The 18,532-nt window shown below is 46.6% G+C and overlaps 1 protein-coding gene across 1 annotated transcript in view; it reads right to left on the bottom strand.

The window, feature by feature from the left end:
• PHGDH (phosphoglycerate dehydrogenase) overlaps window positions 1-18,532 on the bottom strand; it is a 128,804-nt gene that overhangs the window by 37,442 nt on the left and 72,830 nt on the right. Inside the window, exons 4-6 of the mRNA XM_069244303.1 lie at window positions 12,297-12,351; window positions 11,443-11,541; window positions 10,773-10,905 (exon numbers count right to left, since the gene is read on the bottom strand). Coding sequence (XP_069100404.1) covers window positions 10,773-10,905; window positions 11,443-11,541; window positions 12,297-12,351 — 287 coding nt within the window. The remainder of the gene's footprint in view (window positions 1-10,772; window positions 10,906-11,442; window positions 11,542-12,296; window positions 12,352-18,532) is intronic.

Here is an 18,532-nt window from a genome sequence, read left to right as displayed (position 1 = left end):
ATCCCTAAGGCAGAGTGCACTGTACCACAGGTGAGGGCATAGGTGCATGAGCACTATGCCCCTACAGTGTCTAAGCAAAACCTTAGACATTGTAAGTGCAGGGTAGCCATAAGAGTATATGGTCTGGGAGTCTGTCAAACACGAACTCCACAGCACCATAATGGCTACACTGAAAACTGTGAAGTTTGGTATCAAACTTCTCAGCACAATAAATGCACACTGATTCCAGTGTACATTTTATTGTGAAATACACCCAGAGGGCATCTTAGAGATGCCCCCTGAAAACATACCCGACTTCCAGTGTGGGCTGACTAGTTTTACCAGCCTGCCACACACCAGACATGTTGCTGGCCACATGAGGAGAGTGCCTCTGTCACTCTGTGGCCAGGAACAAAGGCAGTACTGGGTGGAGGTGCTTCTCACCTCCCCCTGCAGGAACTGTAACACCTGGCGGTGAGCCTCAAAGGCTCACCCCCCCTTGTTACAGCACCACAGGGCATCCCAGCTAGTGGAGATGCCCGCCCCTTCGGCCACTGCCCCCACTTTTGGCGGCAAGGCCGGAGGAGATAATGAGAAAAACAAGGAGGAGTAACTGGCCAGTCAGGATAACCCCTAAGGTGTCCTGAGCTGAGGTGACTCTGGCTTTTAGAAATCCTCCATCTGGGATTCCCCCAATAGGATTAGGGATGTGACCCCCACCGGGAGGAGGCACAAAGAGGGTGTAGCCACCCTCAGGGCTAGTAGCCATTGGCTACTATCCTCCCTGACCTAAACACACCCCTAAATTGAGTATTTAGGGGCTCCCAGAACCGAGGAAGATAGATTCCTGCAACCTGAAGACGAAGAAGGACTGCTGACCTGAAGCCCTGCAGAGAAGACGGAGACACCAACTGCTTTGGCCCCAGCCCTACCGGCCTGTCTCCCCACTTCGAGAAAAACTGCAACAGCGACGTGTCCCCCAGGGTCCAGCGACCTCTGAAGCCTCAGAGGACTACCCTGCATCTAAAAGGACCAAGAAGCTCCTGAGGACAGCGGCCCTGTTCACCAAGACTGCAACTTTGCAACAAAGAAGCAACTTTTAAAGACCACACGTTTCCCGCAGGAAGCGCAAGACTTTCCACTCTGCACCCGACGCCCCTGGTTCGACCTGCGGAAAACCAACTCTACAGGGAGGACTCCCCGGCGACTGCGAGCAGCCAGAGTTGACCCCCCCTGAGCCCCCACAGCGACACCTGCAGAGGGAATCCAGAGGCTCCCCCTGACCACGACTGCCTGCTTCAAAGAACCCGACGCCTGGGAAACACACTGCACCCGCAGCCCCCAGGACCTGAAGGATCCGAACTCCAGTGCAGGAGCGACCCCCAGGCGGCCCTCTCCCTAGCCCAGGTGGTGGCTACCCCGAGGAGCCCCCCCCTTACCTGCAACGCTGAAGAGACCCCCGGGTCTCCCCATTGAATCCTATTACAAACCCGATGGCTGTTTGCACTCTGCACCCGGCCGCCCCAGTGCCGCTGAGGGTGTACTTTTTGTGCCTGCTTGTGTCCCCCCCCAGTGCCCTAAAAAAAAACCCTGGTCTGCCCTCCTAAGTCGCGGGTACTTACCTGCTGGCAGACTGGAACCGGGGCACCCCTATTTCCATTGAAGCCTATGCATTTTGGGTGCCACTTTGACCTCTGCACCTGACCGGCCCTGAGCTGCTGGTGTGGTAACTTTGGGGTTGCCTTGAACCCCCAACGGTGGGCTACCTTGGACCCAACTTTGAACCCTGTAAGTGTTGTACTTACCTGTGAAACTAACAAATACTTACCTCCCCCAGGAACTGTTGATTTGTGCACTAAGTTTCAATTTTTTAAAATAGCTTATTGCCATTTTTGCCAAAACTGTACATGCTATTGTGATGATTCAAAGTTCCTAAGATACCCGAGTGGAATACCTTTCATGTAAAGTATTGTTTGTAAATCTTGAACCTGAATCTTGAAAATATATTTTTCTATATAAAAACCTATTGGCCTGGAATTGTCCGAGTGTGTGTTCCTCATTTATTGCCTGTGTGTGTACAACAAATGCTTAACACTACCCTCTGATAAGCCTTCTGCTCGGCCACACTACCACAAAATAGAGCATCAAAATAGAGCATTAGAATTATCTCTTTTTGCCACTATCTTACCTCTAAGGGGAACCCTTGGACTCTGTGCATGTTATTTCTTACTTTAAAATAGTACATACAGAGCCAACTTCCTACACCATCCTGCTGATATCTGCTTCAATCCTACCCTCTTCTACTTCGGGAAAATGGCAAAAAAACATTTATGGTCAAGTGTAACTTCACAGACTGGTGCTGCCTTTGGCAACTATCTCATCTGCTTCCTACACCCATGATTCTTTTTCACCTTTGCAGTTATTTATCTCTTTTTCGACTTTGCATTTTCTTTTCACATGTTACACATGTGAAGTGTCTTCTTGCCCTTCCTGCATTTGGTGGTGCTATAGCAAGATTGTCAAACACTGGTTCAGGAGAACTGAGCCAAGCCAAACTTTCAGGTAAGGAAAAAATATGTAAATGATCCTTTTAGGAAACTGGTCATGTTATGAGTGAGAAGTGACTTTTTTGATCCGAGCTGTAACTGTGCCCCTTCTCTGGTCAGCAGGGGAATCATCAGAGAAAGGAATATGTTACTTACCCTGTACGCATCTGTTTGTGGCATATAGTCCTGTAAATGCACATACTTTGCATACTCCTGCCATCTAGTGTTGGATCCAGATGTGTGCAAGTTGTTTTTCTTCAAAGAAGTCTTTTGAGTCACAAGGTAAAGTGACTCCTCCTTCTTGTTGATAAAGTGCATTGTCAACAACTCCATTGTTAAGATTGTTTTCCTGCAGGTGGGTGATGATGGAGTGTGAGGAAGCATCAGTAAAAAGATGTCCATGCAAATGAAATTGTCAGAAAGACCTACAACGGCCACAGGTGCCCTGGGAGGAGGGTGGGCACATGTGAATCCACTGAGATTTCATGTAGGTGGATCTCTGGGTGGAATTAATCTTTTAAGGCCTTCCATAAATGCCTTAATAACTGGTACCTTGAACAAAGGTAAGTGTTGTCTGTTCTGTAGATAGGCAGCCATTGCATCTAAATATAAGTGTATGGAAGTAAATTGAAGTATAGGCAAGTCCAGAGACTTGTAAATGGAGACGGTTGCAACAATGTTTTGCATGGTTGCATCAAAGAGGTCAGTATGCTCAATTCGACAGTAAAAGATACATTGTTTCCATTTAGCTGCGCAACTTGCTCTAGTTGTAGGTCTACGATCTATTTGAGAATAGTCATACATTCAGGTGTGAGATTTATGACTTCGGGAGCCAAATCCCAAGGTTGAGTTCCTTTGGATTTGGATGCCTGATTTCTTCTTGGTTCTGAGTGAGAAGGTCCAGGTTGAGGCAAAGGTTCTCGTGGGGAAGTACTGAGAGCTGGGGTAGCGTGGTGAATCATGACTGACGAGCCCAAGTTGGAGCTACTAAAATGAGGGTGAGAAAAGTTTGCCTGAGCTTCTGAACCACAAATGGAAGAAGAGGGGAAGGTGGAAAAGCGTAGGCTAATATCCCTGACCAGTTCATCCAAAAAGCATTGCCCTTGGATAGTGAGTGTATGAACCCGGAGGTAAAGTCTGGGTATTCTGCATTGTCTGATGTTGCGAATAGGTCTAGCTCTGGAAACACCCATGTGAGAGGAGGCCTCTTTTTGCATGGTTAGCCCCCACTTTTTGCCTGATGTTGATGTATTCTAGAAGTTGGTAGTGCCCAGGGGCCCTGCTAACCAGGTTTCCTGTGCCAGAGCTCTTTCCCTAAATCGGTTGTGATGCCTGGCACAATTGGATAAACTCTTAAATATCACTGTAAGTCCCTAGAAAAGGGGTACACCGGTACCCAGGGTGTGATATTAGGGGTAGGCCCCTGAGGGCAGCAGCACCGATTGTGCCACCCTCTGGGGCAAACTTAAAAAGGTAAACTCAACATGGCACACTCCCTGTGTGCCCTGTCCACCCTACACTGCATATGCTATGGACAAGTCACCCCTCTAGTAGGCCTTACAGCCCTAAGGCAGGTTGCACCATACTATATGTGAGGGCAGGGCCCTTTTGCGCACAGCATCCAAGACCTCCACATCGGCTGTCCTGAGCCTTGCATCGCGGGGGTCTGCTGTGTGCTCCGGGTCCTCCAACCCCTTGTGATCTAATCAGCCCAAGGGGACCCGCAGGCACCATATTTAAATTTGCAAACCAGCTCCTTTTCAAAGTGGTCTCTCCAGGTGGCCCTGTGCCTGTGCCAAGAGGTTTTCCAATGCTGCTCCTGCCGGAATCGGGAGCCACCAGAGGCTCTCCAGCTGGCATACCGTGCCCACCGACTACCTCACCCACACTGCAAAAGAAGAGACTGGTAAACTAACTGTATGAGTTTTAGTACATTTTTAAAAAGTGATTGCCTATTGAAACTTAAGGTACGTAGTTACGCACAGAAAGACTAACTTTATTAAAACTTCAAAAAGTCATAACAAGAAAAGTATTTAACGTATTCTAAAGATTTTGGTCTTAACATTTATATAAAATGTTAAGTATTTTTATAAAATCTGGTCTAGAGTTATTCATTGAGTGTGTGTGGTGCAGGATTGGATTTGTGAGTACAGAAAATACTTAGCACATCTCCTGGATTAGCCTAACTGCTCGACCAGCTACCTCAAAACTTGGAGCATTAGGTGGTCTAATTTTAACCTCTGGTAACCAACGTGTGGTTGTCCGGAACCTTTGCATAGTGTGCTCAGTTTTGTACATTACATAGCAGGCCAGCCTCCTACAAACCACTTATGGAAATATGGGAGGAGGACTTGAGGGGTGGAGTTTCCACTCATGGACTGTTGCCGCATCCTGCTGAGGAGGTTGGCAAAGTCGTTGTCTGTCCCTGGGAGGTGATCCACTAATAGGTGGATGTTTTGACATACTGCACAATACCAAATTGTTTGAGATAGGTTTGATAACTGTATAGAGTAATTCCCCCCCGTTTTTGTAGATAATACATGGCTGTCATATTGCCAGTCCGGACTAAAACATCCTTGTCTATCAGGTGAATTTGGAACACTTTCAATGCTAGGTGGACATCTTGAAGCTCAATGCAGCTGAAGTGGAGAACCAGATGTTTGCTGTCCCAGAGACCATGAACTGCGAGATCCTGTAGGCGAGCACTCCATCCCCTGAGGGATGCGTCCATTGTGAGAATGATCAATTGAACAGGGTCGAGGAACGGTCATCCCTTAGCAGATTTAGTGTGTTCCACCACTGCAGAAAGTGATGAGAGTGGCTGTCTACCAACACTAGATCCTGTAACTGACCCTGTGACTGGGACCACTGACGTGCTAGACATTCCTGCAGCGGACGCCTGTATAATTGTGCATGTGGCACTATGGCGATGCATGATGCCATTATACCTAGCAGGCACCTCACTGTTCCGATTGTGATGTGTTCACTGGGTTGAAATTGTGGTAGCAGTGTCTGGAAGTTTTGGATCCTGGCTGCATTGGGATAGGCTAATCCCTTTTGTGTGTTGAGGATACCCCCCAGAACAGTTGAACCTGTAAAGGTTGCTGGTGAGATTTTTGTATATTGGTAGTAAACCCTAGTTGGTGGAGCAGATCTAAAGTGATCCGAGTGTGTTGGTGGCACAGAGGAAGAGTGCTGGCTTTGTTAAGCCAGTCGTTATGGTATGCAAAAACATGAATGTTTTGTCTGTGTAGTTGTGCTGCTACCACTGCTAATCACTTGAACACGCAGAGTGCAGTAGTGACTCCGAATAGGAGTACTTTGAACTGATAGTGTTTGCCAGCTATGACGAACTTGAGGTATCTGCAGTGTGCTGGGTGGATTGGGATGTGGATGCAGGCATCCTTTAAATCTAGTGCAGACATAAAGTTGCCTTGTTGGAGAAGTGGGATCACATCTTGAAGGGTGACTATACAAAAGTGCGCTGACAGGATGTAGCGATTTAGGGGCCTCAGATCTAGAATGGGCTGAAGTGATCCATCATTTCTGGGGATTAGAAAGTATAGGGCGTATACTCCTGAGCCTTGATATTGCAGTGGGACAGTCTCTATAGCTCCCTTGAGTAAGAGCTTGTACTTCTTGTTTCAGCAGGTTTTGATGTTCCACAGAGAATTTGTGTCTGTGAGGTGGAATGTTATGTTTGGAGGTGTGGTGTTGAGCTCCAGGTGTTTGATGGTTGGGGGGAAAGGGAGGGGAATCACAGCTTCAAGGTGGATGGTGCACCATATGTGGAAGCACCCTTGCTGCGCCCCTTAGAGTTCTTACCCATGTACAAGCCCCTGCAATAAACCTGTGAAGGGGAGTTTTGAGATTGCTGTTTGTATGAAGAGGTAGAGTCGTCAGCAGATGTTGTTTTGGCATCTGGCTTATATGAGGAGCAACAAAAGGAGCCACATGCAGTGGGGGGTTGGGGGAGGATTCAGTGCCCACATGGATTTGGCAACCTTTGTGTCCTTCTTCATTTTCTCTGGTGCTTGGTCCACTTGTGGACCAAACAGATGTTCCTTGCCAAAACAGATATTAAGAAGTGTTTCCAAAACCTCTGGCTTCAAGCCAGAGATCTGTAGCCAAGCATGTCCGTGCAGCAATACACTTCTATAAATACGTCTAGCAGCTCTATCTCCTGAGCTTAAGGCACATATAATGGAGTTATTGGAAATAGCTTGCCCTCATGAACTATTTCCTGTCCCCTTTTTTATGCTCCTCCGGGAGATACTGGAGGAGTACCTCCATCTTGCCCCTGTAGGTGCGATCGTACCTGGCCAACCGACCTTCTGTATTGGCAATCGCCAGTGATTAGCAGCTAGTGCCGCTACTTCCTCCCCCCCAAAGGGTCGATTAATATAGAATCTTTGTCAAGAGGTGGAGCATTAGCTGCTTGTGAATTTCCATATTTCCAGGCATTAGACACAACCAAAGAATCAGTGGGGTAGTTGTCCTCTAACGTAAACCTGGCCCGAAGGTGTGGCCTTGCATTTCTTGTCTACCCTGGGGCTGATGATGCATGCATGCGCAGGGTCTTTAAAGATGTTGTCTGTGTGACGCAGCATGTCTTTTAGCTTAGGAAGGTATTGGGAAGCCCTATGTGTGCTAGATGGTGTCTCAAAGAGGAAATCATCCCTAATAGGGTCTTTGTGTAGAAGGACCTGGTGGTATGCTGCAGCCCTACTGATGAGTTCCTGATAGGAAGTTGTATCATCAGGGGCTGATGGTTTGGCGGGATACAGGTCTGGGTTGCTATCTCGCGGGTGAGCAACATCATAAATGGCCCAGGGATCTGTGGGCTGTAGTGCTCTGTAAGAATCATCCACCCCCACAAACTGTCCTGTGAAAGAATGTGGGGATCTCTGTGGTGTAAGTTCAAAGGGATCATCTTGACAATGAGGTGGTGACAGGGTTGGTGGTGGAAAGGAGGGTGGAGTAGGTGGAGGTGGAAAAGCAGGAAGAGAATGCAAGGGACTAGTTGCCTTGTCCTTTTTTTTGGGAGGCACCAGCAAGTCTATTGCTTCAGCAAAGGATAGTTGGCACTTTGTTGGAAGAGGCGCAGACACCAGTCTTTTACTAAAATATGGCCTATTTCAGTGCCAGTGTGGAAGTTTTTTGTGCCAAAAGGGTTTTCGATTTTGGTGCTGAAGTTGTCAGAGCCGAGGCAGTTGGTGCCAGAGTACTCGGAGCTGAGGAAGCAGATGGTCAGCTTGGTGCAGGAGTCAATGCCTTTGCTTTTGGTGCTGAGCTTGAGGGTGGGGATGTTTAAAGCAGATGGTCAGTGCCCAGCATGACCTGTTGGAAGTGGTGGCCCAGAAGCTGTTTTTTCATCAGAACTCAGATTTTTAGGTGGTAGAATGGGGATATCTGTACTGACAGTGCACTAACCCAGTAGTAAGTCCTTCATCTGGAGGCCTCATGAACCTCTTCCTCTTCTACATCCTGCTGCTCAAAGATATTGTGTGTTTCCTCGATTTCCCTGTGCTGCATCTCCTTACGACGTGCTCTGTGGTCCTGTAAGGTGTACTTCAACCAAAACAAATGGCAGGCCTAGAGATTTTCCTCCCTGTGATCAGGAGACAAGCATAGGTTGCAAACCTGATGGAGATTAGTCCTTGGGTAGTTCGTGTGGCACCTGGGATAGAAAACGGAATGGAGTACGTCCCATTAGCATCGCATTGCAAGTGGAAGGTGACAAGATGGAAGATAGGCCCCAACAGGCAAGGCCGGAAGGCTGCTGTGTTAAGCCAACGGTTTTCTATCTGTCAACATGGAAAGGTGGAAATGCGATCAAGAACAATATCAATGAGGATAAGGGTGGATTACGAAGTGAATGGTGTTCAAAATGGTCTTGAAAGGGAGCACAGTGATACAGGTATGAAACCGACAGCTGAATGAAAACAATCTAACAATGGAGTTGATGCCCATGCGCATTTTCACCACTTTACCTCGTGACTCGAAATACTTATTTGAAGAAAAAGATCTTGCACACATCTGGACTTAACACTAGATGGCAAGAGTATACAAAGCAGGTGTATCTACAGCAACACATGCCTCGAACATCAAATTTCTTCCAGGACATCTTAGCTTACCTCTGGTAGCAGAGCCAGCACATCAAGGCAATCTCCGAAGAGGTTGAGTAGTGTATGTGTGCGCACAATAAGTCAGCATAAAGATGTTTAGCAATATAGCAAAATTACCTACTATGTCCACACTAAGCTAAATTCAAAGATCCAAGTTTAAAAAAACAAAAATGACAATTGAAAAAAACTTGGTACAGCATTCAAAGGCTGGCACCAACAGAGAACGTTTGTGGTATTAGTACACTGTCTCCCTGTGCAAATGTGCACAGAATGTTTTTCATTGATTGTTTTAAGTAATTTTCTTCACAACTGGCTTTGACAACTCAGTTCATGTTCATTAGCACAACCTTTCCAATGTGGCTTTCTCCTGGGAACCAACAAAGAAGTGGTAGGCACTTTTCAGCTTCTAGACACATTAGAAGCAAGTTACCCTTCAGGGTACTGGACACACTGGCAATCAAGGCCCCACTACAAACAAATGGCACCAGCATGGTATTCTTGGTAAATCCACCTCCACAAGGTGTAATCACTTCTCATGTGCTAGTTCCTATGACTATCCTGGAGGTGAAGTTCTCTGTATTAGAAGACCACAATTGTCCTTCAGGGTTGTAGGCTCTAAATATGCCCACCAGCAAGCCTGAGATTTTGCATAACCAGTTCTTCACAGGTTTTTAGAGCTCTGATTGACCTAGAGGAATGAGAGTTTCTCCCCTGCACTTCAATGGTACAACCTCCTTCTGTCCTTCCAAAACTAAAGCACTCTTCCGAGTGTTGTGGTTGAAGAATTATTGATGAAGGCAGACTTTTCTTCGATCGGTCTTCTTATAACTCCATACACTACTCTGTACTCTGCACAGGGTGTCTCCACAAAGACCACAGCTGAATAAAAAGGATCCCTCTAAGTCAGCTCAGACTGCCCATTCGCCCACTCTTAAGACTTGAGTTTGAATCGATTCCTTCTGGAAGTCCTGAGCCAGTCAAAGTCATGGTGACTCAATGAGAAATTACGCAAGCCCCCCTTCTCTACACAGAAAAAACGGGTTCATATCATCATCTCTAATAACAGTAATTACTGCTGCAGCCAACTATGAAAGAATAACAATAATAACAGTCAATCAGAGTAAAAATTCAGTTGCCTCAAACTGCTACACTTGGTTGTTCACGGTCACCGAAGCCTAGTTCCGGATTTTGGCTTGCCTTTCCTGTTTCTCTTGAGACTGAGATGCCCAACACATTCTTCTACACTGCTTAGCACACGCTTTTCTCAAACCACACGAGTCCAAATGGAAAAAGGCAGTTGAGTGTGAACCAGTTAAGTTACCTATATTGGACAATCAATCAATGCTATATATCTCTCCATTTCAGCCTGATGCCCTTAACTAAGGGTTTGTCTGGCTGGAAGACCTCAGGCATCACCCAAGGTGACAGTGAATAACCTAGGTTGACACCAGCACAGATGGAATGTCTTACATCAATGAAGGTATTGTATGTACTTGTAGCTTTCTTATAAATATGGTGCAGCTCTGGTCCAAGTGGACCAATATGGGCCAAAACTACATAAATTCTTTGAATAAATGCAAATAAATGCAACTCATCTTTTCTCCCCCAATGCTCCATCCAACCTGTGTCACTGACATCTGTTCCTACAAACTAAAGGGCAAAAAGAGATGCATTGTTGTGAGTGAAATAAACTGGAGGTCACAATTGCAACCTAATCAGAGCTGCACAATTTAGTTCCTATGTCTTCACTTCCCGCATTTGCTAAATGGAAGCATGCAGATGAAGAGGGTCCATGGGTTCACTGTGCATCCACCTAACACATGCATATGGATGAACTCAGCAGGTGTGTGATTGACAATGTGAGAAGTAGGAAGCAGGCACCAGGATCTGGCAGCAAAAGAAGGAGATCCCTAAATCAGGCTTATCACTAACAGTTATAACAAGAAGGCCTTTCCTCTAGGTACGCATTATTATTTTGCTGTGGTGCATATGAAAAGAATATGCTCCTTGATGTCTTCAGGCAGAATTGAACTACTTTCTTTTGATATATGACTGTAGTACCCACCTTTAGTGCATCATCTGCAGAGTGTACATGTTTCCCCAAATATGCAGCACTCACCTGTGGTGGATGGCAGGAGTGGCGTGTGCACAGTGATGTAATCACACATCGGCCATATCTCTTCCAGGGAGTACTGCTGGACTCCGAAGGTGGCTGTGACTTCTGGAGGAATGATAGGATCATAACCTATGGTCTAACGACATTACAGAGTGAGAATCAGATGTTAAAGCCCACTGCAATCCTAGTCTGCCATGGTCATCCAGCCTTATCCCACAAAATGCATCGTAAAGACTACATATCTAAGTTCAACCTGAACGACTACCCTTGGCTAGATCCACTATCTGATCAAGTTGTGAAAATGTCAAGATGCACATCCTCAATGTATCATCGCTTCTACAGATCCTTGACTTCAGCAAGTTCTGGAGTTGATCAGATCCAGCATGTCACCGTGAGTAAATCTCTTAATCTACCTGTACCTCACTTCACTTACTGCAAGCATTCAAAGTGCATAGGAATGAGATCAACAATCGTTTTAAGCACTATATACAGAAATTGTGATATTAGGCTATTATGATTAGTAGTTCTCCATGTGCTGATGGGTTATGGTCTGTATCTGTCATGTTCCGCAAAGTGACAGCTTATTGTCTGTGTTTTGGATTGTAGTAAATCCTAACAGTAATGAATTTGTACTGTACAATACCTTTGCTCACAAGGAGCACCTGCAACGTACCTTCATGTTGAAGGACTGCATCCGGGTGGCTACTTCCTTCCCAATTCTTCCAAGTCCCAGAATTCCCAGTGTCTTCCCATAAAGCTCTGCTCCCATGAACTATGGAAGATAAATCAAAAAAGCATATGCAATGAAATCAGTGGGGGGCACGCACAGCAACCCCCAACTCTAAACGTATCATGGCCGTGAGCAACATTAACTTTGAATGGTGAATGTACTACGCACACGGTTCATGCCAAGAGGAATTGGGTCCCTGAGGATTACATTCCTTCTGTTAAAAACAAGGCAACATAGGATAACATACCCTTAATTAAGGACAGGCTCAGATCACCTTCTCTGAAATAAAAAACAAACCCTTGGAAAATCAAACCTGCTCAAACCCAACCCCTCACCCCGCTCCTGTCCTGAATAGCAGAGCTGAAAATTAAATACAATTCACTCAATTTCCCAACATACTGATTGGCGGACCTGTGACTGACTCTTTTCCAGCTTATGAGTACTTTCAGATTCACCTGCATGCCAGCTATTCAGCAGGTGACAACTTAGATCAATTGTCTTGGTGGCATGACAAAGACTGTGACAGTAATTAAGAAACATAATAAGTGACTTCAGCCTGGCACACAGCTTCAGCAATCTGATGTGAAGCAGCGATGCCAATTCAGGAGTCTAACATCGGACCCTGACATCACCCTACGGAAATTATGTCAGCCTCCATTTCCCTATCAAGACATTGTCGATTCGGGATACACTTCATGGGTCAATATCAAAGTCAAAAGTTTGGCTGAGAAGCCACCACTGCCTTCCCACATTAACCCTCATCTATTTCCAGGACAAACATCCTGCACACCTCTCACCTTCTTCCGGTCCCATTTTCCAGCCTTCATGGATGCTGCAGCTTGTGGGACTTGTCTGTAAACAGAACAAGTGACATATGGTCAAAATAGTTTACAAGAGCATCCAGCAGTTCAGGGGTTTCAGGAACGGTGAGCAGCCCATTTTGGCCTGTAAAAAAGCCTGCTGCAGTATTTCACAATATGACTTCAGGATGCACATTAGGAGTATAGGAATGAGCATACAATGCATAGAATTACATGTCACGTGAAGAAAAAGCAGAACGAAATGTGCAATTGCACCCTAAAAAAAATCCCACGTCTAAAAGGTATCAGCCTTATGCTTGCAAAGAAACATAAGAAAAAATAAATACATAACACCATAATACGCGAAAAATGAAAGAGATGGGCACAACAGTCATGGCACTGAAATGCACTGCTTATTAGGTGGATGTGCACAGGCGATCAGGTTAAATGTTGCCACTTACAATGAAAGAGATCCAGTGGATGGGCTGAACCACTGCCTCATGCTGTAGGTGAAGGGGGGCGAAAACAAAATGCTAATGACCACTTATTTAACACTAGATAAAAGACGGGTTCCAAGGTCCTCGTATGTATGTATTTATTTTTATTTATGATTATTTTTAATACACGAAGACTACAAGACAGCGAAAGCTGTCCTCGTGCCTGTTCTACATAAAAAAGGCAACAAAAAAAGATGATGGACGGATTGCTAAAACTTTTCAAACACTCACCCTCAGACACAGATATGGATTAAATCCATTGTTCTTTTGCCCACCATGGCACCCCAGTTTGGACCCAGCCATAAGCAAGTCCCAGGGGAACAGTACAGCCTGAACTGCCAGGCCTTGTTCCCCACGGACCAGAAACAAGGATCCTGGGACCGGTATGTTTCCAGCATAGGAAACTTACATCCCAAGTCATCTGGCAAATGCTTTAGGTGATTTGTATACAAGTTGTTCACAAGCACAGACTCAACTCGTGATGGGGAAAACCAAAGTGTTCATCCTTTTTAAAATAGGTGGCTATCCCTGTAACTTTTGGGCGATTTTATGTCTGGGATGAGTGATCTGATAATCTTGCTTTGTTCACTCACTGGTCTTAATCTGATTCAACTAGTAACTAGTTCATCAATTAGATTGGACTCAGGATCTTATTTTTCCCCATCAAAATCTTGTGGTCTGTGGTTCTTCTGATCCTTAGGCACGTAGTGACCACTCCCTTATTACCCCTGAAATTAGACTTCCCCATTCTAATGAATACTCTTTTCAACTGGATAATAAAACCATTTCCAAACTGGTGGGGTCCAGATTTTCCTCAGAAGTGCTTGCTAATGTTCTCTCTCAGAGACTGGTCTCCTCTCTTTTGGACGAAGACCTCACTGAGTTTAACAACTAGATCACCACAACTGGATCACCACCACTCTAGATTTAAAAGTTTCTTCTGGTCGCTCCTCCATGTGCTGTCATACTGCTCCTGAGAATAACTTTAAAGCTACCTAAATTGGAGTGTAAAGGATTGGAGCACAAATGACAGACTGATTATGATCCCATCAATAACGTAAAATTGAAGGCTGCCCTTCAGGATGAAAAATATATCCTTCAATTAACCAATGGAAATTACTATGCTGCTAAAATTCTTAATGCGTGTAACACTACAAAGCACTTGGTCAAGACTAAGGGCCAGATGTATGAAACTTTTTTGCATTCGCAAATGGTGCGAATCGCAAAATTCGGCCGTTTGCGAATGCATAAACGTGTTCTGCGATGCATGAAAGGCATTTGCAGACCAAAAATAAGAAATCGCTAAAATTGCGATTTTTAGCTTTGCGACCTAGTTTTGCGATTCGGTATTTCCAGTAGGAAATTGCGAGGCGCAAAATGTGATTCACAAAATCCAAGTCGCAAATCGATGCATCAAAAAATCGCAAATTGCGATTTTTCTCAGAATGCCATTTTGCACATGCAAAATACCAACAAGTGAAACCAGGTGGTAACCAGGTGCAACCTATATAAAGAGGCCCAGAATGCTTTAGACTCTTTTCCACAATGGCTGCACTCTACGTCATGGCAAGAAGGATGAGGATATTGGCAGGTTTGAGGAGAGGGAGGAGGACACAGGAGCGCTTTTTCAGAGTGCGCATTACACTTTTTGACCAGACTGAGGAGGAAATATTTGAGAGGTATAGGTTGAGCTCAGCCATGATACTTGATCTGATAGCTGAGCTACAACCCATACTGCAGCGCAGAACACATAGGACTCATAGTATCCCCACCCATGTGCAGGTATTATGCTCCCTCCACCTACTTGCCTCAGGGAGCTATCAAGGGGTCATAGCAGCAGCTGGAGGGGTCTCACAGAGTACCCTCTCTAGATTTTTCAATGCATTTATTAACGCCATGCTGAGCAGGATACACCAGTACATCAGATTCCCCCACACCCCACAGGAAATACAGCAGACAAAAATAGATTTTTACCAGATAGCACAGTTCCCCCACGTCCTAGGTGCCATATGTGAGAAAGTAGCCTCTTTCTAGCCTTGTTACCCCCACTTTTGGCCTGTTTGTGAGTGTATGTCAGGGTGTTTTTACTGTCTTACTGGGATCCTGCTAGCCAGGGCCCAGTGCTCATAGTGAAAACCCTATGTTTTCAGTATGTTTGTTATGTGTCACTGGGACCCTGCTAGCCAGGACCCCAGTGCTCATAAGTTTGTGACCTATATGTATGTGTTCCCTGTGTGGTGCCTAACTGTCTCACTGAGGCTCTGCTAACCAGAACCTCAGTGGTTATGCTCTCTCTGTACAAATTGTCACTAACAGGCTAGTGATCAATCTCACCAATTCATATTGGCATACTGGAACACCCTTATAATTCCCTAGTATATGGTACTGAGGTACCCAGGGTATTGGGGTTCCAGGAGATCCCTATGGGCTGCAGCATTTCTTTTGCCACCCATAGGGAGCTCTGACAATTCTTACATAGGCCTGCCACTGCAGCCTGAGTGAAATAACGTCCACGTTATTTCACAGCCATTTACCACTGCACTTAAGTAACTTATAAGTCACCTATATGTCTAACCTTTACCTGGTAAAGGTTGGGTGCTAAGTTACTTAGTGTGTGGGCACCCTGGCACTAGCCAAGGTGCTCCCACATTGTTCAGGGCAAATTCCCCGGACTTTGTGAGTGCGGGGACACCATTACACGCGTGCACTACATATAGGTCACTACCTATGTGTAGCTTCACAATGGTAACTCCGAATATGGCCATGTAACATGTCTAAGATCATGGAATTGCCCCACCAATGCCATCCTGGTATTGGGGAGACAATCCCATGATTCCCCGGGTCTCTAGCACAGACCCGGGTACTGCCAAACTGCCTTTTCAGGGGTTTCACTGCAGCTGCTGCCAACCCCTCAGACAGGTTTCTGCCCTCCTGGGGTCCAGCCAGGCTTGGCCCAGGAAGGCAGAACAAAGGACTTCCTCAGAGAGAGGGTGTTACACCCTCTCCCTTTGGAAAAAGGTGTTAAGGCAGGGGAGGAGTAGCCTCCCCCAGCCTCTGGAAATGCTTTGATGGGCACAGATGGTGCCCATCTCTGCATAAGCCAGTCTACACTGGTTCAGGGATCCCCCAGCCCTGCTCTGGCGCGAAACTGGACAAAGGAAAGGGGAGTGACCACTCCCCTGACCTGCACCTCCCCTGGGAGGTGCCCAGAGCTCCTCCAGTGTGCTCCAGACCTCTGCCATCTTGGAAACAGAGGTGCTGCTGGCACACTGGACTGCTCTGAGTGGCCAGGGCCAGCAGGTGACGTCAGAGACTCCTTCTGATAGGCTCCATCAGGTGTTGCTAGCCTATCCTCTCTCCTAAGTAGCCAAACCTCCTTTTCTGGCTATTTAGGGTCTCTGCTTTGGGGAATTCTTTAGATAACGAATGCAAGAGCTCATCAGAGTTCCTCTGCATCTCTCTCTTCACCTTCTGCCAAGGAATCGACTGCTGACCGCGCTGGAAGCCTGCAAAACTGCAACAAAGTAGCAAAGACGACTACTGCGACATTGTAACGCTGATCCTGCCGCCTTCTCGACTGTTTTCCTGGTGGTGCATGCTGTGGGGGGTAGTCTGCCTCCTCTCTGCACTAGAAGCTCTGAAGAAATCTCCCGTGGGTCAACGGAATCTTCCCCCTGCAACCGCAGGCACCAAAGAACTGCATCACCGGTCCTCTGGGTCTCCTCTCAGCACGACGAGCGAGGTCCCTTGAACTCAGCAACTCTGTCCAAGTGACTCCCACAGTCCAGTGACTCTTCAGTCCAAGTTTGGTGGAGGTAAATCCTTGCCTCCCCACGCCAGACTGCATTGCTGGGAACCGCGTGTTTTGCAGCTACTCCGGCTCCTGTGCACTCACCGAGGATTTCCTTCGTGCACAGCCAAGCCTGGGTCCCCGGCACTCTAACCTGCATTGCACGACCTCCTGAGTTGTCCTCCGGCGGCGTGGGACTCTCTTGTGCAACTTCGGGTGAGCACCGATTCACTCCATTTCGTAGTGCCTGTTCCGGCACTTCTGCGGGTGCTGCTTGCTTCTGAGAGGGCTCCTTGTCTTGCTGGGCGCCCCCTCTGTCCCCTCACGCAATTGGTGACATCCTGGTCCCTCCTGGGCCACAGCAGCATCCAAAAGCCCTAACCGCGAGCTTTTCAGCTAGCAAGGCTTGTTTGCAGTCTTTCTGCGGGAAAACACTTCTGCACGACTCTTCACGACGTGTGGCATCCATCCGCCAAAGGGGAAGTTTCTAGCCCTTGTCGTTCATGCAGAATCCTCAGCTTCTACCATCCGGTGGCAGCTTCTTTGCACCCACAGCTGGCATTTCCTGGGCATCTGCCCACTCCCGACTTGATCGTGACTTTTGGACTTGGTCCCCTTGTTCCACAGGTACTCTCGTCTGGAAATCCATTGTTGTTGCATTGCTGGTGTTGGTCTTTCCTGCAGAATTCCCCTATCACGACTTCTGTGCTCTTTGGGGAACTTAGGTGCACTTTGCACCCACTTTTCAGGGTCTTGGGGAGGGCTATTTTTCTAACCCTCACTGTTTTCTTACAGTCCCTGCGACCCTCTACAAGGTCACATAGGTTTGGGGTCCATTCGTGGTTCGCATTCCACTTCTAGAGTATATGGTTTGTGTTGCCCCTGTCCCTATGTGCCCCCATTGCATTCTATTGTGACTATACACTGTTTGCACTGTTTTCTATTGCTATTACTGCATATTTTGGTATTGTGTACATATATCTTGTGTATATTTGCTATCCTCATACTGAGGGTACTCACTGAGATACTTTGGCATATTGTCATAAAAATAAAGTACCTTTATTTTTAGTATATCTGTGTATTGTGTTTTCTTATGATATTGTGCATATGACACTAGTGGTACTGTAGGAGCTTCACTCGTCTCCTAGTTCAGCCTAAGCTGCTCTGCTAAGCTACCTTTTCTATCAGCCTAAGCTGCTAGACACCCCTCTACACTAATAAGAGATACCTGGGCCTGGTGCAAGGTGTAAGTACCCCTTGGTACTCACTACAAGCCAGTCCAGCCTCCTACACCATAGATGGGACACATGTAGCAATCTGTCCACCATCAGCCACAGAGAATGTGTACCGCAACCGTAAATACCAGCATTCCATGAATATACAGGTGATATGCAATGCCTCATACACCATTACTGATCTTGTGGCCAGATACCCAGGGAGCACACATGATTCGTACATCTTTCGCCATAGCAGCATTCACACAAGACTGCTAGCTGGGGAGTTTGGAGAAGGACATCTACTAGGTATTGTACTTCTGTAAAGTGGCGCATTGATGGCGTGCTGATGTCAGATGGTTCACTTACTCATCATACCCTCAGTCCCTTCCAGGAGACAGTACCTACGCAGTGCGTACCTACATGACGCCCTATCTAAATCCTGCTACACCAGCAGAAAGGAGATACAATGCAGCACACAGGGCGACCCGCAACGTGGTGGAGCGCACCTTTGGACTGCTGAAGAGTTGCTTCCGGTGCCTCCACAAAAGTGGAGGGGCACTACAGTACAGCCCAGAGACGACACGTAGAATAGTGGCTACTTGTACAATCTTGCACAATATAGCTACCACCAGGGGCATACCTGTAGAAATATGTGATACTGAATCTGATGAGGATGATGATCCCATACCACCTCTACAGCCAGCAGACAGGACCAGTGCAGCAGAGGGA

The sequence above is a fragment of the Pleurodeles waltl genome, chromosome 7 (assembly GCF_031143425.1).
Source record: "Pleurodeles waltl isolate 20211129_DDA chromosome 7, aPleWal1.hap1.20221129, whole genome shotgun sequence".
Taxonomy (NCBI): domain Eukaryota; kingdom Metazoa; phylum Chordata; class Amphibia; order Caudata; family Salamandridae; genus Pleurodeles; species Pleurodeles waltl.
The sequence above is the reverse complement of the archived record's forward strand: the minus strand, read 5'-3'. Positions and strand labels throughout refer to the sequence as shown.